This window comes from Apodemus sylvaticus, chromosome 22 (genome assembly GCF_947179515.1).
Source record: "Apodemus sylvaticus chromosome 22, mApoSyl1.1, whole genome shotgun sequence".
NCBI lineage: Eukaryota > Metazoa > Chordata > Mammalia > Rodentia > Muridae > Apodemus > Apodemus sylvaticus.
Genome location: NC_067493.1, coordinates 7,166,014 through 7,189,929, shown reverse-complemented (window position 1 = coordinate 7,189,929; position 23,916 = coordinate 7,166,014). Strand labels below are relative to the sequence as shown.

Sequence of the window (23,916 nt, the reverse complement as noted above, 5' to 3'; positions counted from 1 at the left end):
GAAAAACAATAATTTTACCTTTTATCCTTTGATAAACTATGATACTTTTAAAATGTGGTATCATTGAAACTTAGAAATGGGGAATAAAAATATATATTCCCCACTCCTGAATTAATGTTCTGACAATAAATTGTGGATTTATTTGTTAAAACTATTTTAACTTTTGGTGTTAACATTTAACGGTCTTAAAAAAGAAGTATTTATATACAGAGACTTCTATGTCTTCTAATCTGATCCTATAAAGTTGGAGTTCAAGGTCATCCTTTTATCTTCTTAAAAAGCTTTCTGAAAGCACATTTTCTAGAAAGAAAAAGAGCCAGGACTACTGAGTATCATTGGCCATCTTATTTTTCATTCCAATCATTGGACAGAAACAATAATTAAAGCCACCTTGTTGGGGTAAATATTATTATTTATTTTTTTACCACAATTGAATGATAAGGATTCCAAGTAAAAGACACAGAAGACTTGGTATTTATAATAAGATTTAAAGCACTAGAGTGGGACGGACTATTTTGTATAGTTCCTGTTAATAACTGTGAGATATCATTTGTCTGCAATGGGGGAGTTAGAGAAAGGAGCCGCGGGGCTGAAGGGCTTTGCAGTTCACAGAAGGAACAGCAATGAGTCACCCAGTACTCCCAGAGCTCCCAGGGAAAAAAATCATCAACCAAAGAGTACACATGGAATCACTCATGGCTACAGACGCATAGGCAGCAGAGGACGGTATTGTTAGACACCAAAGGGAGGAGAGGCCCTCGGCCCTAGAAAAACTTGATGCCACAGTGTAGAGGAATATCAGAAAAGAGGAGCAGTTTAGGGTTGATTGGGGAGGGGAGATGGTGTAATGGATTTTTGGGGGAGGGGGAACTAGGACAGGGGACATAATTTGAAATGTAAATAAAGAATATATTATAAAAGGAAAAAAAATGAATAGAAAAAAATTGGATACAATGGTCAAAAATAAATCTGGATTATAAAACTTTACTGGGCCTAAACAACAAAGAGTTTTGTAACATATGAGAAAGCAAAGTGACAAACAATTGGAGAAAGGAATAAGAAGAGGAAGAAGAAGAAGGAGAAGAAGAAGGGGAAGAAGAAAAGGAAGAAGAAGAAGAAGAAGAAGAAGAAGAAGAAGAAGAAGAAGAAGAAGAAGAAGAAGAAGAAGAAGAAGAAGAAGAAGAAGAAGAGGAGGAGGAGGAGGAGGAGGAAGAGGAGGAAGAGGAGAAGAAGCAGGAGGAGGATAAAGTCTGGAAAATATTTCCAATAAAATCATAAATGAAAATTTTGCTAAACTAAAGAAAGTGTCTGATAATGTACAAGAACCATCAAAAATACTAAACAGTCTGACAAAAAGTCCCTTTGGCACATAATAATCAAAACACTAAACATATAAGATAAGGAAATATTAAAAAAAACTGCAGCAGAAAAATTTAACAAACTAAACAAAACAAAAACTAGAAATGTATGAAATCACAACTATTAGCTTCATATCCATCTTATTTTTATGCAATTAATTTATTACACACACAATGTTCTCCCTGCATGTATTCCTGCAGGCCAGAAGAGGGCACTAGATCCCATTACATATGGTTGTGAGCCACCATGTGGTTGCTAAGAATTGAACTCATGAACTGTGTAGGAACAGCCACAGCTCTTAACCTCTGAGCCATCTCTCCAGGTCTATTCCTGCTTTCTTCTTGCATATTATAAAAGATAAAAAAAGATGCTGCATAGTCACAGAAACCACCCATGCTTCTACAAGAAAGCAACTGGTCCAGATGTTTTGGACAGAATTACAATCAGCCATGATACTGAAATTATTCACAGATCATGTCCTGAAATATCAAGTAAGAAGCAACCACTAGAAACCTCACAGGTGTTCACATCTGGCTGATCATTCCAATCCAACCCCATAGAGGACACACTGCTCAACCACATGTTCCTCCCCATTGTGGGCAGTGATCCTGTACTCACCATGTCTTGATTTCAGCGTTTCCCTGAGGTCCCCTCACAGCAGACAACAGCAGAGCTCAGAGCAGGACACAGAGAACCATTCAAGCTGCACAGCCACAGGGAACACCTCAGAAGGAGAAGGTGAGGGAGAGAGTGAAGATCAATCAGCATAAATGTCTGGAAAACATTTCCAATAAAACCATAAATGAAAACTTTCTTAAACTAATGGAGGTGCCTGTTAATGTAAAAGAAGCATCCAAAATATCAAACAGATTGTAGAAAAGTGTCTTTCCTGCACAGTAATCAAAACAGCAAGCATCAAAGGAAAACAATATAAATAACTACTACATAAATAACTAACAAAACTAAAGAAAAAAAAAAATAGCCTGGGACCTAACCCTGTCCACCCCACAGCCTTTGACCCCAGCCAGCTCCAACCTGATTATTTATGTTCTTTGGGAAACTGCCAGCCCAGACCTCTGTAAACTCTACCAGGTCTTTGTCTTTTCTCAGCCCAGCCTGTGTCATTAAGGATCAGGATGCAGTTTATTGGCCTGTGAGTTCCCTTCCTGTCTCACCAGCTCACAGCCAGAAGCCAGGGCAGGGCGCACAGCTCAGCGATCCATGGCGGCCAGGCTCGGCTTCTGTTCCCACAGGAGGGTCATGCTAGTAGGCCACTGTCCCTGCCTGGAGGAGCACAGAGAGAGTTTGCAGTCTGCCCCACTGCAAACTTTCCAGAGAGGGAAGCCTGTGTTTTTCCCGGCCACTGTCCCTGCCTAGAGCACAGAGAGAATTTGCACTCTGCCCCACTGCAAACTTTCCAGAGCAGAGTGGGAAGCCCGCGCCTTGCTCGGCCATTGTCCCTGCCCAGAGTATAACAGAGAGGGTTTGCACTCCGCCCCGCGGCAAACTTTCCAGAGCGGGAAGCCCGCGCCTTGCCCGGCCATTATCCCTGCCCAGAGGAGAACAGAGAGGGTTTGCACTCCGCCCCGCTGCAAACTTTCCAGAGCGGGAAGCCCACTGTCCCTGCCCAGAGCACAGAGAGGGTTTGCACTCTGCCCTGCTGCAAACTTTCCAGAGCGGGAAGCCTGTGCCTTGCCCAGCCGCTGTCCCTGCCCGGAGCACAGAGAGAGTTTGCACTCTGCCCAGCTGCAAACTTTCCAGAGCAGAGCCAGAAGCCTGCGCCTTGCCCGGCCATTGTCCCTGCCCGGAGGATCAGAGAGAGGGTTTGCACTCCGCCCCACTGCAAACTTTCCAGAGCGGGAAGCCCGTGCCTTGCCCGTCCACTGTCCCTGCCCAGAGCGCAGAGAGGGTTTTCACTCCGCCCCACTGTAAACTTTACAGAGCGGGAAGCCCGCTTCTTGCCCGGCCTCCTCCAAACTTACAGACTGCTTCTGTGGAGACAACAGGAGGATAGCGTGGTGTGACTTGAGAGCTCACAGACACCCGCAGCATGGAACACTATCTTCATCCGGATGCGCATGCGAATGTGGTCCCATTCCACAATTCCAGGCCGGGCTGCTCAGAGCCCGGGAAGCTCAGCAATCGCAGCAGCTGTAAATGCGCGTGCTCACCTCCTTCCTGCCTCTGCCAGACCTCAAACCAAAGCGCACATTCAAACTCCCAGCCCACTTTCATTAATAAAAATTGAAGACAGGAAATGACGACATTCCAGGAGGCTTGATGCAGGGCGGAAGCTGTGGTGACGTCAGGGGTGGTGCCAGTGGTTGCCGGGTGACGGACAGGGACGCCAACATGGCGCCTGCCAGGGGCTGAGATGCAAGGTCACGAGGAGGGGGCGGGGCTCCGGGAAATTCAGGGGGCGTGGCCAGCGGTTGCTGGGTGACAGTCAGGGGCTGAGATAGACTGACAGAAGGGAGCAAGAGAGTGGGGAGGGCAGGGCAGTCTGCATAATGGGGGTCTCTTTACTCTCTTGTGTTTGTGTAAGGGCAACAACGGTGGTGTGGTAACAATTCCTTTCCACCTCAGTGTTGCTTGGGTGAGTAGATGTTGTTCCACAAGCAACAGTGCCACACAACAGAAGAGAAGGAGTTGTGGGTCACTGAGGGATCCAGTCTTCATGGCCAGATATTGACCGCACTACCCAGGTAGAGCATTGAAACCATAGAGCATTAAAAATCCACACAGAGACAAAGCACAACACACAACTTTGTAAATGACACAGTTGGAAAGTTGGCGTTCATATTAAAACTGACAATAATATTAACAACAACAACAACAACAACAATAATATTATTGACAGTAATAGTATAGTGGAATAAGTCAGTTCCAAGTCTTATTTCATGGCAGAATTTGGCCATATATGGTTGTTAATAGTAATAGTAACAGTAATAATAAAAATAGTAAATGAGTTACTAATAACAGTAATAAGATGGTTAATAATAAAAAATAATATAGTTAATGATGATAATAATATCGTTAATAAACCATAGAGCATTTAAAAGCCATACAGAGACAAAACCCAGCACAGAGCTTTGTAATGACACAGTGGAGAAGTTGTGGTTCACATTCACACTGACAAAGCGTTGTGAAATCTCTCAGTGAATGAAAGGCTTTTCAGAGGGGAAGATAAATTTCTTACAATGGAAATGAACACAACTGAGGCTGAGATTTGGTGCAGATCACAATTTGCAGTCTTGCCGGGGATGGATTGGTGACTTTGGTGACTTGCCAGACTGAAAATGTTCCTAAGGCGATGCACATTTAATCCAAAAATCTTAGAAACCAGAGTCACGCCCAGCATTTAGAAAGGAAGGCAAGCAGAAAGAACCCGGAAAGAAATTGAAAATGGTGCTAGACCACATTTCCTAGACACCGGCACATGGGCTCCAGGGGCTTCATGCAGGGCTCCCTCCTCCCCTCTGCACCCCAAGTATGCAATGGATCCCTCTAGAGCCTCTCTGCAAAAGCCTGGCTTCATCTGAAATCCAAAGCACCTGGAAACAACATCAACTATGCTGTTAATAATCAACATCAGAGGCTGGCAGGAATGGTGCACACCTTTAATAATAGTACTTGGGAGGCAGAGGCAGGTGGGTTTCTAAGTTTGAGACCAGCCTGGTTTACAGGGTGAGTTCCAGGACAGCCAGGGCTACACAGAAAAACCCTGCCTTGAAAAACCAACCAAGCAAAACAAACAACCAAAAACAAACAAAAACAAAGTGAAAAGAAAGAAAGAAAGAAAGAAAGAAAGAAAGAAAGAAAGAAAGAAAGAAAGAAAGAAGGAAGGAAGGAAGGAAGGAAGGAAGGAAGGAAGGAAGGAAGGAAGGAAGGAAGAAAAAAAGGAAGAAGAGGGGGCATGTTAGAAGACTGAGTGATGGATGGGTCTGATTGACAGTCCTTATTGCACTCTTGGAGAATGAAAGGAAGCAGCTGTGTAAAACAGTGCTCAGGAACTGGGAGAGTCAGCTATGATCTTTCTCATGGGATTTTACCTGACAAGACAATGCCTGGGAAGTTAGAATATCTCACTCTGCAGCCCAGACTTTGACTTCAGTGCCAACTGAGTTCTGTCCAGGCTGCTGAGAATATGGGTACTAGTACTCAAGTATGGTCTACATCTGGTGTGATTCCAAGACACTATTTTTGTACTTGGTTGGACTATTGGTTACATTTTTCTTTTTCAGTATACCCTGAAATTTTAAGAGATATTTTTCCTAGTAATGCATAATCTGTTTTAGCCTAGAGAGTAGTCACAAAGCTGTCATTGTGAAGAAGGCACTTGAGCATCATTGCTAACACTCTGTTCTCTGACTTCATTTTTTTTCAGAATATGTATATAGAAAAGAAATACGCACTGTAGAGAAATACTAATTAGTATGTTTTCCTTTGAATTTTCAACATTTTTTAAATTCACATCACCTGGAACATTCAACAGAGGTTGGAGGACTCAGGTAATACATCTTGGATTCACTGACGAATGACACCTTCCATAATGTCTTCCATGAAGAGCAGCCCTAGCAGAAGTGTTCTTCAATTCTTCATCAACAATAGAAAATCCAAGGCATTCTTGCAGAAGTTCCATTTTTAATACAGAAAAAAAGACAAAAAAATTCAGTATCAAGGGTGAATGTTGAAGGGTGATCATGAATCTCAGAATTCATCACTCCCCATGCTGACCTTCATTATTTTTAGACATTGTCATATATTGGTCTGTATAACTTTAAAGGTGGAAAAGTCTTTTTTTCATTTTGAGTCCCATGGAGCTGGACTAGATAATAAACAAACTTGCACTATTTTTCTTTGTGAATCTCTGACCAGTAATAATGTTGTTTTTGAGCTGGGTTTGGAGAAGGTGTTTAGCTTAGGTATTGCTAGAGAATCTTCAGGTCAGAAGGACAGCCCACCTAGTGACCAGGACTGATTGGTTGGATCAAGGTCAGTTAAGCTCAGGACTCTTCCAGCCTGGTCACTGAGTCATGCCCAGGCTAAGATAAGACCTGCTACATTGTCCTTGTGGAATTCTAGTAGGATTGTGGGGACAAAGAGAAGGTGGCAAGGGGAGTAAGATTCCCTGGCTTGACCTGCCTTGAACCTGTCTAATTCAGTGTTTGTATTCCTGAACAAATCATCAGGAACAAGAAGCAAGTTGGGTAGTGTACTGGCTATTCATGGTTGTCAACTTGACTATATCTGGAATGAACTACAATTTAGAATCTGAAGGCTCAACTATGATCCTAATCTGGGAGCTCAGAGATATAAGTTTCTGACCTGGATCTTGGCATGGAGATCTTGAAGCATAGTGGCTGTGAATTCCAGAAGATTAAGACAAGGAGATCTCTGAGGTCAAGATCATCTGGGATTAAAGGCACATGTCTTTAATCTGGGCCACACCCTCTGCTGGAGACCCACACCCTTATATCTAGACTACAAGGTCTGCTGGAGATCTATATAAGGACATTGGAAGAAGGAAGATTCTCTCTTACTCTTCCTTGCCTGCTTGCCTCGTGGGACAGAGCCACTGCTAGATCCTTGGACTGCCATCCGCAGCTACTGCTTTTCATTGTGTGGGAGTTGGACTATAGACTGTAAGTCATTGACAAATTCCCTAACTACATGGAGACTGTGCCCATATGTTCTATGACTCTGGAGAACTCAGACTAATAGAGGGAGAAAGGAGCGTATTCAATTTACACTTCCACAGTGCTGTTCATCATCAAAGGAAGTCCAGACAGGAACTCAAGCAGGGCAGGAACTCGAAGGCAGTCACTGACACAAAGGCCATGGAAGGGTGCTGTTTACTGGGTGGCTTCCCCTGGGTTTCTCAGCTTGCTTTCTTATAGAACCCACGAATACCAGTCTAGGGAGGCACCACCCAAAATGGACTGGGCCCTCTCCTCTTCATCACTAATTGAGAAAATGCCTTACAGCTGGATCTCATGAAGGCATTTCATCAAGGGAGGCTCCTTTTATGTGTGTGATAACTGCAGCTTGTGTCATGTTGACAAACAAATCCAGTCAGCACAGATGACTAGATGAAGTTTAAACACTTCCTGCAAAGAATTAGAAATAAGTATCCCAATTTAAATAAATTCCTTAGATATAAGGAGTCAAACGGCCATTTCACAGAATGGTCTCCTAAATCTCCCAGGGAATGGATTCTGGGTTTTGGCTTTCTTTAATTCAGAAATGTACATTGTATTTACTTTGTTTTTAACTAGTCATGATTGTTTTTCTATACTGAAGTACATTTTACCCTTGCATGAAAACAGCCTTATGTTATCTTGTTTAATGAAGTTTTAAAGTAAAGAAACCAAGGTGAGAATCAGAACGAGACCCTGGTGGTCATGGACCTGTCTCAAAGTACCAAGCACAGCATGCCTTTCACTTCCCAACTCAGGAGTACAGGAAGGAAGGGCTTTCCTACTTAGCATGAGACTTGTGGAAATCCATCCATCAAGAACATAGAGAGAAGTAGGCAGGACTCTTATGAGCAAGTGGATGGATTTTCAGGGAAGCAAGCTCCTGCCCCTTTAAATGATGGCTCCGATCCCTGTAAGGGAATTTTGTTTAATAAAAAAAAAAAAAAGGTTCTAGAGAAAAATCAGCCAGGACAACCAAGGATACACAGAGAAAACACAAATACAAAACAAAACAAAACAATTACCCACCTACAGAACCCAGGTATGCAGATCTCATCTGAGCAACCAGAGTGTGTGGAGTTCCAGGCCCCTTTTAAGTCAAGCATCTCTGAACTGTCAAACCCCAGAGGCTGCTGTTGCAGAGGGATTGGCCATGTCCACATCCTATCTGACAACTGTCCTAGGCTGTTTCACTCCTGTAGACATGGAACTCACGTGTGTCCTAGAGTGGGACAGGATGATTAGCTGCCTCACTTGACGCTCTACATTGTGTCCAATTCCTTCACTGATCTGCCCAGCCCACAGACCTTTCCGCTAAAATCTGCTTCCTAAAGGATTTATTTCCTTGTTCTGAGAGTTGATACTTTTCTTCACCTTCTCTCTGCCCCACCTTCACCTTCTCACCACCCCTCACCCTTGTGAGTGCTTGGATCATCAAAGAACCTGACCACCTGAAATTTTATCAGTGAATCTGTCTACCCAACATGAAAAGGATCTCTTGGGGCTGGAGAGATGGCTCAGCAGTTAGGACCACTGACTTCTCTTCTGAAGGTCCTGAGTTCCAATCCCAGCAATCACATGATGGCTCACAACCATCTGTAATGAGATCTAATGCCCTCTTTTGGTGTGTCTGAAGACAGCTACAGTGTACTTGCATATAATAAATAAATCTTATATTAAAAAAGGGAATCTCATTTCAGACAGGGTCTCACTATGGAGTCCTTGTTGTTTTAGAATTTACTCTGTAGACCAGACTGACCTTGAACTCAGAGACCTGTCTGCCTCTACTGTGCTAGGATTAAAGGTGTGCACAAGCATGCCTAGCTCTGGAAATCTTTATTCAATTATAAACCATAGAGTCCTTTTTCAGATCCTCAGACATCATCCATGAGCCCCATTTTTTGGCTCTGGCAGTCAACCTTACACAGTAACATCTGAAATGATGGTGGCTTAAAGGAAATGTTTTGTTCTTGCCTGTACTTGATATCCTGTCATCTCTTTGTAGCCAGTTCCTAAATTCTGAAGTCAAATTATTCCTTTCTTGTGGATGTAGCCTGCAGATCCTACAGTTCCCCGCACCACCAACCCCTGCTATTTTACCCACACTTCACTCTGCCCTTTACTGGAAAACAAGATAAGAAATCCTAGTGGGTGGGCCACTCTTGTTGCTACCAAGCATGTCAGTGTCCACATCCCAACCCTAATGAAACTCCACTCACAGGGAAATTTCTCTGACATGATTTATGACCACTTCCTATTCCAGATTCGAATCCTGACTTTGACAGTTACATAGGTGGTGGGGAGGAAATACTTTAATTATTTAACATGTATATTCTTTTAATTATGTACACTTTTCATCAGAATCCAATGATTCTACATATATTTAAATAAAAATTCTGCAACATTTTATCTTCAATTGAACAGTCAGGAGGACAAAATAAAGAGACTTCAATGCCCTTGGGCAGGTGGGTCACAGTCCCAGCTAAGAAGTTCAAAGAGGCAGCAAGAGGCTCTTGCTCAGTTTTACTCTGGCTCTTCCCAGTGAAAAAAATGGAAGGATTTCAAGGTGTATGCTCTCCACAAGGCTTGGCTGTCTTTCTATTCCCAGTTCCTCTTTCATGTAAGCCTCTGTTTTTAGTCTTTTCTTGGAGACGCCTTGGCTCCAGAATGCACCTCTCCACCACTGTCCAAGCTGTCATCTTCTGGTTTATTCAGAGGCCATTGAACCCTTCTCCTGGAAGTGGCCCTGACTCCTTGAGGACCCCAAAGTTGCTCTGCAGGTTCAGCCATTGGCTCCTGGCCATGTGGCTCTCTACAGAGGTTCTGTCCCCTCTCATCTCCAAATGCAGCTCCATCCAGCACTGTGGCTATGCTGGGGTTCCCAGATCCACAGCACTAGGCGTGCTGGCAGGAGGGATGGCTCATGACCTCAAAATTATCCATTGCCCAGGCCCATGCCTGTCCTCAGGTCATGTGTGGAGGCATGTGGGGCTCTGGGTGGTCCTTCCTTCCAGGCAGCTCTTCCAAGGGTGATGCAACTGAAGCCATGGCTTCAGATTCTCAACCAAGCAGCAGAGATTAGCAGCTGATGTTTTCCAGGTTATTGTATAATCTGTGATAAATTAAAATATATTTAATGTATATTTAGCTCTTATTTCATATCCTGCATGTTTTTCCTTGTAATATGTATTTAATATATTTACTTAAGGAGTGGTGGAAGATAGATCTCATTTATGACTTCGAAAAATTTATGTAGAGATAAATTTATCAAATACATTCGACTGCTATCTATTTTATGACAGCTGCCTTGTGTATTTGCCTGTATTCAAAGACAGAGTGCCATGTTAGTGACTGTTGGATGTAGCTCAATGGCAAACACAGAGTAATAGACTTTCTTCTCATCACCTTCGGGATCCTTATCAAATACTGATAAAATAATAGATCCCACAGCAACCCTCAACAGATACAAGAAAATTGAAATAACGCCTTGTCCCTTGTCAGACCACCATGGGTTAATGCTGCATTTCATCAACAACAGAAATACCAGAAAGTCTATTCAACTCTCTGCTCACTGACCTCTGGGTCAGGGTAGAAATTAAGGAAGAAATTAAATACTTCCTAGAATTCAATGAGAATGAAGGCACATTCATGAGACACTATGAAAGTAGTCCTAAGAGGAATATTCATAGTGCAAGGCTTCCATAAAGAAAGTAGAATGTTCTCATATCAGCAATGTAAAAGCCATATAGTTAAGGTTCTCTAGAGCCATAGAACCTAAGAATGTCTCTCTATATTAAGGGAATTAATTTTTTTTAAATTTTTTTTGAGACAGGGTTTCTCTGTATAGCCCTGGCTGTCCTGCAACTCACTCTGAAGACCAGGCTGGCCTCAAACTCAGAAATTCATCTGCCTCTGCCTCCCAAGTGTTGGGATTACAGGTATGCGCCACCGCCGCCTGGCTTACGTGAATTAATTGTAATTACTTACAATCTGCAGTCCAACCCACCCAACATTGGGCAACTGTGAATGGGAAGTCCAATAGTCTAGTAGTTTCAGCTGGTCTCCTGTACACGCTGGAAACTTGAAGAGCTAGGTTATAATAGATGTGCTGGCAAGTCAGTGAAAGCAGGTAGAGGAGTCCTCCTTCTTCCACTGTCCTTATGTAGGCCTCCATCAGGAGGTGTGGCTCAGATTAAAGGTGTGTCCCACCAGTCCTAGATCTGCAACTTGCTTTGTCCCAGGCTGACCCTGAACTCAGAGATCTGATTGCCTCAGACTCTTAGGACAAAAGGCACGGACTACTTTGTTTGGGGCTAAGCTTTTCCTGGCCACTCTCCTTCAAGATCTCCCTCCCAAGATGTGGATCAGAAGCCTGTGCCTTCCAACCGCAAGATCTGGATCCCAGGTGTGCCCTCAAATTCCTGATTGTCCTTCATTTCACATCTAATCAAGTTGACAGCCAAGAATTGCCATCAAAATAAAGCACCAAAAATCTCTAGGGAAAAAAGGGAAGAATCAAACATCCCAAAGAGGAGGAGAAGGCAGGAAATAATCAAAATCTGAGCTGAAATTAATCATTTAGAAACAAATAAAACAATACAAAGAATCAACCAAACCAAGAGCAGGATCTTTGAGGAAATCAACAAGATAGGCAATTCCTAAGTGAACTAAGCAGAAGATATAAAGATAGCATCCAAATTAACAAAATCAGCAATGACAATGGAGGCACAACAGCTGACAGTGAGGAAGCAAGATTAATTTTAGGACTACTTCAAAAACGTGTACTCCACAAAACAGGAAAATCTTAATGAAATGGATGATCTTTTAGACAGATACCATTTACCAAAGTTAAATGAATATAAGGTAATGTTTTTTAAAGATCCCTCAACCCCTAAAGAAATAGAAGCAGCCATTAACACTCTCCCAACCAAAAAAAAAAAAAAAATCCCAGAGCCAGATGGTTTTGGTGCAGAATTCTTCCCATCTCTCCAAGAAGACCTTATTACAATTCTCCTCAATTTCTCAAAATAAAAACAGAAGAAACACTATCAAACTCATTCTATTTATCAAAGTCATGTGGTGACCAAAACTACCAAGTGTCCACTTATTAGTACTCACTTATGAATGGATTTTATCCTTAAATTACAGGTACCATATCCACCTCTATAGACCAAAAAAGCTAAATAGAAAGGAATCCTAAAGCAAGGAATCTTGAATCTCACTTAGAATGGGGAATAAAATAGTCATAATAGACAGATGGAGGAAGAGAACTGGAAGGGAAAGATTGGGTAGGGGAGTGGGGGATTCAAGGTCAAGTACAGGAAAGGAGAGGAGAGATGGCCAGGTGGCCATGACAGTGAATGCAAGTCTGCACCAGACGGGGCCGAGGAGGAGGATACATGACCTGGGACAAAGGAGAAGCCCAAGAATTAATGGTGTGACCTTTGCCCTGGCTCACTAAATTGGGGATATGGAACCTGAAGAAGCCACCTCCTCTATCCAGACAGGAACCCCAGTGGAGCAATAGAAACATCAACCCACCCGAAAACTTTCAACACAAAATTTACCCTGTTTACAAGTAATGCAAGAATGGAGGCATAAAGTGGGGAACAGAGATGAAGGGAATGGCCCACCAATAACCAGACCAGCTAGAGACCCATCCCATAGGCAAACACCAAGCCCTAACACTATTGTTGATACTCTGTGATGCTTGCAGACAGGAGCACTTTGCCCTCTGGGAGACTCCACCCAGCATCAAATCAGACAGCCATGGTCTGATAGACTATGGCTATAGTGTGGATAGAGATTGGGGATTTTTTGGAAGAATAGGAAAAAAGATTGCAGGTTCTGAAGGGAATAGGTACTCCACAAAATATACAAAAGCATCAACTACCCTGGACCCTTAGGGCTTTCAGAGTCTGAACCAGCAACCAAGAACACACACTGGCTGGATCTAGACATCCCTACTTATAAGTAGCAAATGTGTAGCTTAGCCTTCATGTGGGTCCTCAACATCTGAGAGGAGTCAGGATGTGGGGAGAGTCTGTACCCCAAAAGATGTTGCCTGTAAGTGAGATAATTTCTACTATTTGGGGTGCTTTGTCTGGCCTCACATGGAGAGGAAGTCTGCCAGAGACTTGAGTGCCAGGGTGGGTAGTACCTTCCCAGGGTGCCCCACTGGAACAGAAGAGAAGGGAAGGGGCAAGGATGGTAGGAGGGGTAACAGGGAAGGAGCCAGTTAATGGGATCTAAAGTGACTAAGTAAAATAGAATAATAACAATAATAAATTATAAAATATTTTCTATTTTGGGCCTCATATCAGCTGGTGTATGCTGTCTGGTTGGTGGCTCGGTGTCTGAGTGTGTGCCAGGTTAAAAGTGACTGCTGGTCTTCCTATGGGTCGCCCTTCTCCTCAGCTTCTTCCAGCTTTCCCCTAATTCAACCACAGGGGTCAGACACTTCTGTCCATAGGTTGGATTCAAATATCTAGTTCTGACTGTACCAGATGCTTGCTAGGCCTTCCAGAGTGCAGTCATGATAGGTCACTCTTTGTAACACCATAGACTCAGTAATAGTGTCAGGCCTTGGGTCCTCACTCTGAGCTGGATCTCAATTTGGGCCTGTAACTGGACCTCCCCATCCTCAGGCACCTCTACACTTTTGTTTCTGCTGTTCTTTCAAACAGGTACATTTGTGGGTCAGAATTATTTACCATTGGATGGCAACCCCATCCCTCCATTTGATGTCCTGCCATTCTATTGTAGGTATATTCTACAAGTTCTCTCTCATCTTAGTAGGGCATTTCATCTAAGTGTCTCTCATGTGCGAGCTCTCTGGTGTATTCTAGAGGGTTAGACTACCTCCTATTTCCTGAGGTTTCCTACTTGAAATCATTCTGCTGGCACTCAGAGCACCAATCCTGTTCTCCTCATTACCTGATCAGGTTATCCCTCTTCCCCTCCCTATTTCATTCCGACCCAAGGGCATCTGTACTCCTGTAATTGGTTTCTTTGCCCTCCCAAGTGTGATTGGGTCCTTTGGCTTCTTAGCCTCCTTGAGTTCTATATCCTGGGTATTTTGTACTTTTTGCCTAATATCTACTTCTTCTTGAGTGCACAGCATTCATATGGTTTTGAGTCTGAGTTACCTAACCTAGGATGATATTTTCTAGTTATATCTATTTTCATGCAAAATTCATTATGACCTTCCTTTTAGTAGTGGAGTAGCATTCCATTGTGTAAATTGACCACATTTTTTGTATTAATCCTTCTGTTGTGGGACATCTGGGTTGTGGATAGCTTCTGGATATCACAAATAAGAATAATGTGAAGATAGTGGAATACACGATCCTGTGTTAGGGCAACTCATTGGTATATGCTCAAGAGAAGTACAGCTGGGTTTTCAGGTAGATCTATTTCCAATGTTCTGAGGAATTGCCAAATTGATTTCCAGAGTGTCTTTACCCTTTTGCAATTCCACCAGCTGTAGAGGAGTGTTCCTCTTTCTCCACATCCTCACCCACGTGTGTTGTCACCTGAGTTTTTCAACTTAGCCATTCTGATTGGTGTGAGGTGGAATCTCAGGGTCATTTTGATTTGCATTTCCCTGATGACTAAGAATGCTGAACACTTCTTTAGGTGCTTCTCATCTGTCTACGATAACTATGTTGTGAATTATCTGTTTAGTTCCATACCCATTTATTTATATAGTTGTTTGCTTTCTTTATGGTTAGCTTCTTGAATACTCTATTTTATATATTAGCCCTCTACAAAATGGGAGGATAGTGAAGACTTTTTCTCAATCAGTTGGTTTCCTATTTGTCCTCTTGACTATGCCCTTTGCCTTACCAAAGCTTTCAAGTTTCATGAGGCCCCACTTATGAATTCTTGATCATTGTGCCTGAGCAGTTGAAGTTCTGTTTAGGAAATATACCCCTGTGCCAGTGAATTCAAGACTCTTTCCATTTTTTTTTCTTTTATTACTATATGTGTATCCAGTTTTATGTAGAGGTACTTCATCCACCTGGGCTTAAGTTTTGTCCAAAATAACAAATATGGGTTTATTTTCATTTTTCTACATACAGATTGCTGGTTAGACCAGCACTATTTATTGAAGATAGATTTCTTTTCCATTGTGTATATGTGTGTGTATATACATACATACATATATATATACATATATATAGGCACTTATGACACCCTCACATGTACATGCAGGCAAAACAGCAATGCACATACCATAAAAAATTAAAAATATGTTTATTCACATTCTGAGTGTCCAGCTTGTATATTTTATTATTAAAAATAATTTTTTATTAATAAATGCATTTTCTCATAAGGAAAAGAAAGACATGTGTCTCAGTAGAGCTTTCACTGCTGTGCATAGACACCGTAATTGAGGCGACCCTTAAAAGGCCTACATTTAATTGGAGCAGCTCACAGGTCAGAGGTCAGTCTGTTATCAAGGCGGGAGCATGGCAGCATCCAGGCAGGTGAGGAGCAGGAGAAGCTGAGAGTTCTATATCTTCATCTCAAGGCTGGAGATGGAGGACTGACTTCCAGGCAGCTAGGGTGAGAGGGTCTTAAGCCCACACCCACAATTACACAGCTACTCCAACAAGGCCACACTCTCTCCAAAAGGACACACCAACACCAAAAGGGCCACATAGAATCCAACAAGGACATGCCCACTAAAACAAGGCCATGCCCACCACAACCTGGCTACCCCCGCTCCAACGAAAAGGGACACACCAACTACAACAAGGCCACACCCACTCCAACGGGGACACATCTAATTCAAAAATTCCATGCCTACTCCAACAAGGCCAAAGCCAGCAAGTTCAAACTCATTCCAAGAAATCTGAATGCCTCTGTGCTGTATCTCTGCCAGGAATAAAGGTATAATGTAAGTTGTAAAGGAAAAATAAATTCATTAATAATTTAGAAGTCCCTAGTGCTCAAAAGGCACCATTATTGGTCAAAGTTTCAAAAATGTTAAAAGTTTCAAAAAAGTCAAAGTCTCTTCTGTGAAAAATCCTATCATGCAAATGTTATCTATACATTCAAAAACAAAAAGAACATTATATACGTTAAAATTCAAAGGATATACTATATCATTCCTAAAGGTAATAATGAGGAAATGTTGGACCTAAGGAAGACGAAAGCCAGCTGAGCAATCTCAAAACTCTGCATCTTCCATGTCCAATGTCAACGTGTTCTTCAGATCTACAACTCCTTGCTGCTTTGTTCACTAAAGTACAATTCTTTCTCTTAGACTGGTCTTATTCCATTCCAGGGCAGTTACTGCACAGTTCTAATATCTCAAAAACTTGAGGTACGAAAAATAACTTCAATATCATAGCTTCTTCTTTTAATGTCCAGGATACACAAATGATCATGTCTGATCCTCCAAAGAGCTTGGGTCTCTTCTCCAGATCTTTCCTCTTTATAACCCTATGTTGTAATTGACTACAATCTACTGCTCCGTCTATTCTAGCTTATCAACCCATGGTACTTGCATGTTTAGTGTGTTGTGGTCTTTTGTTGCAACGAGGCTTGATCCATAACCATAAGCTTTGATGTTCTGGAACATACTCAGAAATCTACCTTGATCTCAGAGATCTGCAGGACTCTGTCTCATGAATGCTGGGATAAAAAGCATTCAACACCCAACCTAGACAGAAGCTTTTCCTTTTAGATCTTAATTTGAAAACCCAGAATAGCAATCAATACCCATCCTTTGTCAGATTGACACATACTTGTATCTTCATACTTCAACATGAAAACAATAACCAGGTAATAACGATTCCTAACATGATAAAGTTTACTTTCATACAACTGCAAATCCATTTGTTTACCTGGATGGAATCTTGCCATAATGTAACCATTCCTTTAATACCAATGAATATCCTTGATCACAGGATTTAACTTCATTCAACTTCCTGATGAAGCCTTATGTTTTGAACCTCCCACTTAATTCATGATTGTATTCATTAGGTTTATCTCTAGAACAGAGAATTAGGAGACTTCTCACTTGTGAATATACTTTTCCACATTAATTACATTAATAAGGTTTTTGTCTGTTATGTGTCATTTTATGTCTTTTGAGATCACTGTGATATGAAAATGCTTTACCACATTGATTACATTCATAAGGTTTCTCTCCAGTATGTGTTCTTTTATGTCTTTTGAGATCACTGCGATATGAAAATGCTTTACCACATTGATTACATTCATAAGGTTTCTCTCCAGTATGTGTTCTTTTATGTCTTTTGAGATCACTGTGATATGAAAATGCTTTACCACATTGATTGCATTTATAAGGTTTCTCTCCAGTATGTGTTCTTTTATGATATTGGAAAGTACTGTGCTGTGCAAAGGCTTTATCACATTGACTACATTTATAAGGTTTCTCTCCAGTATGAACTCTTTTATGACATTGGAGATTACTCAGTGTTGCAAAGGTTTTAGCACATTGATTACATTCAAAAGGTTTCTCGCCATTATGTGTCATTTTATGTCTTTGGAGATGACTGGGTCTTCCAAAAGCTTTACCACATTCATAGCATTCATAAGGTTTCTCACCAATATGTGTCCTTTTATGATATTGTAAAGTACTGTGCTTTGCAAAGGATTTTCCACATTGACTACATTTGTAAAGTTTCTCTCCGATATGTATTATTTTATGAGATTGGAGATAACTCAGTCTTGCAAAGGCTTTACCACATTTACTACATTTATAAGGTTTCTCTCCACTATGTGTTCTTTTATGACATTGAAGATTACTCAGTCTTGCAAAGGTTTTACCACGTTGATTACATTCATATGGTTTCTCTCCACTGTGACTTCTTACATGCCTACAATGATAATTAGCATGTGAGAAACTTTACCATATTCATTACTCTGATCAATCATGTAATCAATATGGATTATGTTTACAATTTGGTCTAATGGTAAAGAATCACCAGATCTTAAGGTTTATTGCACTTTGCATGTTCATGGTGTTCTCCCTCATCATGAGTTGTTCAAGACATCTGTGTTGGTTATTACATGGCTCATATGTATAACACCCTCATTTTATATGGGATTTTTATATAATATATTTTTAGCTATCTGAAGAAAGTTGAACAACTCTGATGCTTGTAACAGTTATTGTATTCATAATCTTTCTGGTACTGTGAATTACAACACATTTGACTGTGAACCAGGACACATAGAAAAAATTTTGAATTCCTAGTACCCATAAAGATTTTCTACCCCGTGAGTTTGGGGATGTTCTCTGTAAAACTAGAAAACCAATTAATTTCAAATGTCTATCATATTCCTAATTTCTCTCAAAAGCAGAATACTACATATGTTCTCATTGTTTTAGAACAAATACTTTGTTTCTTCTTTCAATAACCTTATACTCCCATGATTTTTATCCATTGTGAAACATGACACATAATATACCTAATAAAAAAGAATGACAAATGAAATGTTTACACATTGCATTCACACTGTTTAAATTTTGTTTCTCATAACATGTGCAATATAGATTAATGATTGTCCACAACAACATTCTGGATTCTCATAAAATGCCCTCTCAAGAAACTTAACCATATTACTGCAAGAATATGTGTATCTCAAATTTACTCTGGTCTATCTGGCCTAGTTCTTTGAATATTTTGGACATAAATTTATCAGTATTCAATGTGCAATATCTAAGTACTAATATACAGATTTGTAGTTCCACAGAATATCTTTAATGGAGCTACATATCAAATGGATACACATATCACATAACAGCTCTTGAGGTACGTGGTTTTATAAAAATATTATAATCATATCTACACTTAAAGGACTGTTATTTTATACTCTTGCTTTTTGGTTGAGGTTCCAGAAGATATTAAAATTTCCTCAGATGCAAATTTGTATTAGCTTTCACAAGAAAATTACCTTTCATGTCTTCTTCTACTTTGGCAATGTTCTTCAAGATGATGGTCTTCCCAATTATATCCTAAAACGCAATACAGGAAAATGAATGTTTCTGTGAATTTTCACTGCACTGTGAAAGTTACAATGAAAATTCAGTAAAAGTGAAAATTATTCAGGTCAATCTACATTATTCACAATTAAAATAATTAAAGATCATCAATAACCTAGAAATATTTGTTTTCTTTAGGAAAAATAACAGTCTTACCAATACTTTTGAGATTCAGGTAGGTTTCCATCATCACATCTTTGTAGAGATATTTCTGGGAAGGATCCAGCAAATTCCACACTTCCTCGGTGAAGTTCACATGCACATCATCAAAAGTCACTGCATCCTAAATAACCCATACATGTGTACAACACAAAGCATGATACTAACATCACTGTAAAGGAAATATATGATTTCTCAAAAACATTCATATAATTTTTGCTCTTGATCCACTTATTTGCTATCTCAGAAGTTATCATCACAGTGTCATTTTAGAAGGACCTTGAATTATAAGATTTACCTGTTTCACTTTTGAAGTTGTTGAATAGGATACAACCTTGCCAGAGAAATGCCGATTGAGAGGGAGAGGCAGAGGAAACAGATCCACAATACTGAGCACACATTTACAAAAATTGTAGGAACAATTCATAACTACAAACATGATGGGCAAGTTGGGTTTATTTGCTCATGTCTTTAATTAAAGAGATACAAAATGGTGTATGTCATTAAGTTGGATGCCAGCATGTCTATATAACATGTTCTTTATTCATCTTGCAGCAACCTGAAGTACAACAGTTTAAACTGCAACAGTAATAAAATTTTACTAAAAGTGTATGCATGTTTAAACAGTTACAAATAGACAGATGAAAATACTAGCAGTGTAAATGTTGATCATAAATAAGCAATGTAGGGCAGAAGAGAGAGCTCAGCAGTGGAAAGCTCTTGTTGGTCTTCTACATAATGGGGGTTAATTTCTACCATATGCATGGATATCAACAACTACCCATTACTTCAAGATCAGGAGTTCTGTGGACATTTTCTGACAACAGTAAAGATGAGGAATTCATGATACTCGTATTCATGCACACTCCTATTCATTCAAAATTTCCAGAACAACCATAAGAGTGAGGAAGAATATAATACATACATACAAATGCAAATAGCATAAATCAGTTGTATTAAGGCCCCCTGGCACATAAGTAGCAGAATTTAAGGGGAGTCTTCATAGGGGTTCTCCAACAACTGGAGCAGGGACTGTCCCTAAAACTGATGCCTATCTCTGGAATGCAATGACACTGAAGCCTCAGGTAGTACTGATGTCATGAACATATGCCATCTTGAGAAACAGAAAATAACTTATATATTTGGCAACATTTCAAAATTAAAGGTATGGATGAAGAGCTGCACGAATGCATATGCTTATTGTACATGTCACCTGGTTTATGCGGTTTCTTCACTGACTCTCAAGACAGAAAGAGCTTCACAGAGAAAATTTGTCTTGAAAAGGAAAACAAAAGTAATAAAATTATAAATGTTAAACCACCAGGCTTGCAAAATAGCTTAGCATTAAATGTAAATGGGGCTAAAGTATCTTATGTGTTTAGGGAAAGAGTCCAAATGATGAATATATGAGATCATGAGAAGAAACCTGAATGATAAGTTTCAACTACAGCACAGTAGACACACAGAACAAAATATGCCCTGTCCTAAAAACAGAGACACACCTGGAATAGAGACTGAGGGTATGCCCAATGAACATCGCCCAGCTGGAGACACACCTTATGGGCAATCTCCAATCCTTAACATTATTATGGATACAATGATATGCTCCCAGACAAGAGACTTTCATAAGTGTCCAATGAGAGGCTTCACACAGCAGCTGACTGAAATAGATGCAGAGAACCACAGTGAAACATGGGATAGGTCTTGGAGATTCCTAACGAAGACTTGGAGAAGTATTGAATGCCCTGAAGATGGTAGAACTCCATAGGTAGTCTAACAGACTCAATGAACCTTTAGTCTTGAGGACATTGAGAGACTGAACAATCAAACAAATAGCAGATACAGGCTGAACTAAGGCCCCTGGCACATAAGTAGCAAAAGTTCAGGTTATACTCCATGAGGGTCCTGCAACAACTGGAACAGTAGCTTCTCCTAAAGCTGTAGCCTATCTTTGATGTCTGTCCCTTTAACTGGACACAAATATCTGGTCTCAGTGGGAGAGGATGCACTTAACCCAGCAGAAACTTGAAGCCCTGCTGTGTGAGGATTCCCAGGGGACCCAATCAATTCCATTCTGAACCTGGATGCTATAAGCTCATGTTTATCCTGTGATGAAAATGCATTCAGTCTACAGTGAAGCTAATAGACTACAGAAGCTCCTAGATGGTTCAAATGTCTAAAGTGTCTTCTGACACTCGACAGTATCTTGAAAGTCAAATCGTTTAAAATCAGAAAGCAAGTTATATCTTTCCAACATACAATGGTACAGAATACCTCTTCCTCTTCCAGTAGACAGGAATGTACACTCCTTTTTCAACCACATGCCATGCCTTCCAGGAGACAAAGTAGGCTTTCCATAAGATTTACCACACTATTTATTATCCCACATGCAATTTACACATCACTCTTTAACACTGTACAAACACGAGAGGCAGCTTAACCTCTCTACTGACTATGTCTCCTGGTGGATTGCTAAGATCATATCTTCCTACCTGACACTTCTCCCAACTTTCAACATTATCAAGCATTCCCTCTTGAACATACCCACAAAACAGGTCAGTAAAAGGGGCTACACTCAGCCAACATCCAGTAAAAATACAGACAACAAACAGTAACTCAGGAATAAAATTACCACCCAAACCAGACATACCCAGAGACCAGTATCTAGACCTATTATTGCCCCAAAACCAGGTACTTATACACCATCATTGGAACATAATAAAGATAAGACAGGGAAATATGCCACCAAGTAATCCAATTTGTCCTGTCTCCACAGATCCTCAAAAATTAAAACTTGCAAGAAATCTGATATAAAAGAGGTTGTTTTATGGAAAGGACAGGAGTGAGAACCTGGGGAAGGGATAGAGGTACACAAGAAGGCCTGCAGACAGGAACACAGATAGGGAGCAGAGAGAACATGATGAGAGTAGAGAAAGACTATAGAGGGGGCTTGTGTAGAGAACAGAAACAGGGAATAAATATAGAGAGCAGCTGAAGCTAGTGCTCCATGTATATAAAGCACACCTGAAAACTGCAGCAGTTAATGGAGGAAGGTAATGATTTAAGCAGGTGCTAAGTCCCTGAGCGAAGGCCATTGAAATTGCTAGCACATGGAATACTACAGAGGCAACTTTCACACACCCAACAGGGAAATGAAGATAAATAGTGTAACTGTAATTATTGGTCAAAAAATATTTGGAATCTAAAAGATTCCAGGCAATAATTAACCTGGAACACTGCAAAAAAACAAAAGCAAATACTACAATTGACTGTAAGAGAAGAAGAATATCAGCTCAAAGGTCAAGAAAATAGTTGTAATGAAATCATAAATGAACAATTTCTAAACTAAAGACAAAGATTCCTATTAAGGTACACAAAGTATCCAAAATAACAAATAGATTGAAACAAAAAAAAATACCCTTGCCACACAATATTCACAACACTTTACATGAAAGAAATGTTAAAACTGCAAAAAAAGCCACAGGTTAAAGTGGGACTATTAGATTCATACCTGCCCTCTCAATGTGCCGTGTAAAACACAAAATGTTTTGGACATGTGTTTCAGAATCAAAAAAAAAAAAAAAAAAAAAAGCAGCCTTGATATTTCTACAAGCAAACCAATGGTCCAACTGATTTGTGAAGATTTAGCCATGATAGTGAATATATTCAGAGGACACTGCCTTATTGAGAAAGTAAGAAACACCACTAGAAACCTCACACACAGTCACATCTAGCTGATGTTTCCCATCCAACCCCTGATAGGACCCTCCACCCCAGCACCCACTGCTCAGTCACCTGTTCCTCCCCATTGTGGGTAGATATCCTGTGCTTACCATGTCTCGATTTCAAAGCTTCCTTGAGGTCCCCTCACAGCACAGCATGGAACAGCAGAGCTCAGAGCAGGAAACAGTGAACTATCCTTGCCTGCACAGCCACAGTGAACTTTCAGAAAGGTACCCGGAAGATCACGCCTTTTTCTGTGAATGGCAGGTCTGCCTGGAGATCTGGATTGGCCAGTAAGCCTTACCACTCACCAAGGTTAAAATGTGCTTGTAGTCCAGGGCCAAACTTTTTTCCAAATCTTAGGAGTGGTTTGCACTCCCTTAGCATCTGTGCCTGCCTTACAAGAGGAACTTCACACCAACCAGCCCTAGGGGACAACCCACAATTCCAGCTCAGGCTGCTCAGCTGACTGCTCCTACCCTTGTAAGCAAGGACGCTGCACTTCCGAGGACCTAAATTCAGACCTTGCCTGAACTTTCCTCACAGCACTTGCCTTCCTCTTCCTGTAATCAAGGTGAATAGCTTGCATAGCCCATTCCTCAGGTGTAATGGAGGTATCAATCTGACCCACAAGGAGAAGGGTGCCCAGGCTGTTAACTTTAAGGGATAACTTTAGAAAACAGGATTTTTGTTTTTTGGCTTCATGCTGAACTCAGGGAAATTGCAGCTCCCTTTCACCAGAAGATAAGTCCTTGATTTTGAAGTTTCCCTTGTCAGACAGCCATTATTGGAAGAAGAGGACAAAAGTCTCTGAGACATTATAATAAATCTTCCTACATACACAGAAAAATTCACTCTCTCTATGAGATATGTTGATCTAGAGAATCTGTACTACCCCAACTGTTGGTTTTTCAGCCACATTGCCATTGAGAAAGAAGTGCTGACAAACTA

The 23,916-nt window shown here is 40.8% G+C and overlaps 1 protein-coding gene across 1 annotated transcript in view; it reads right to left on the bottom strand.

The window, feature by feature from the left end:
* Positions 1-17,121: 17,121 nt before the first annotated feature.
* Positions 17,122-23,916, bottom strand: part of LOC127673247 (zinc finger protein 431-like) — a gene marked incomplete at its 5' end in the record, with an annotated part of 29,936 nt that continues 23,141 nt past the window's right edge. The window contains 2 exons of the mRNA XM_052168838.1: positions 17,122-17,522; positions 17,601-17,831. Of these exons, the coding sequence (XP_052024798.1) occupies positions 17,122-17,522; positions 17,601-17,831 (632 nt within the window). The remainder of the gene's footprint in view (positions 17,523-17,600; positions 17,832-23,916) is intronic.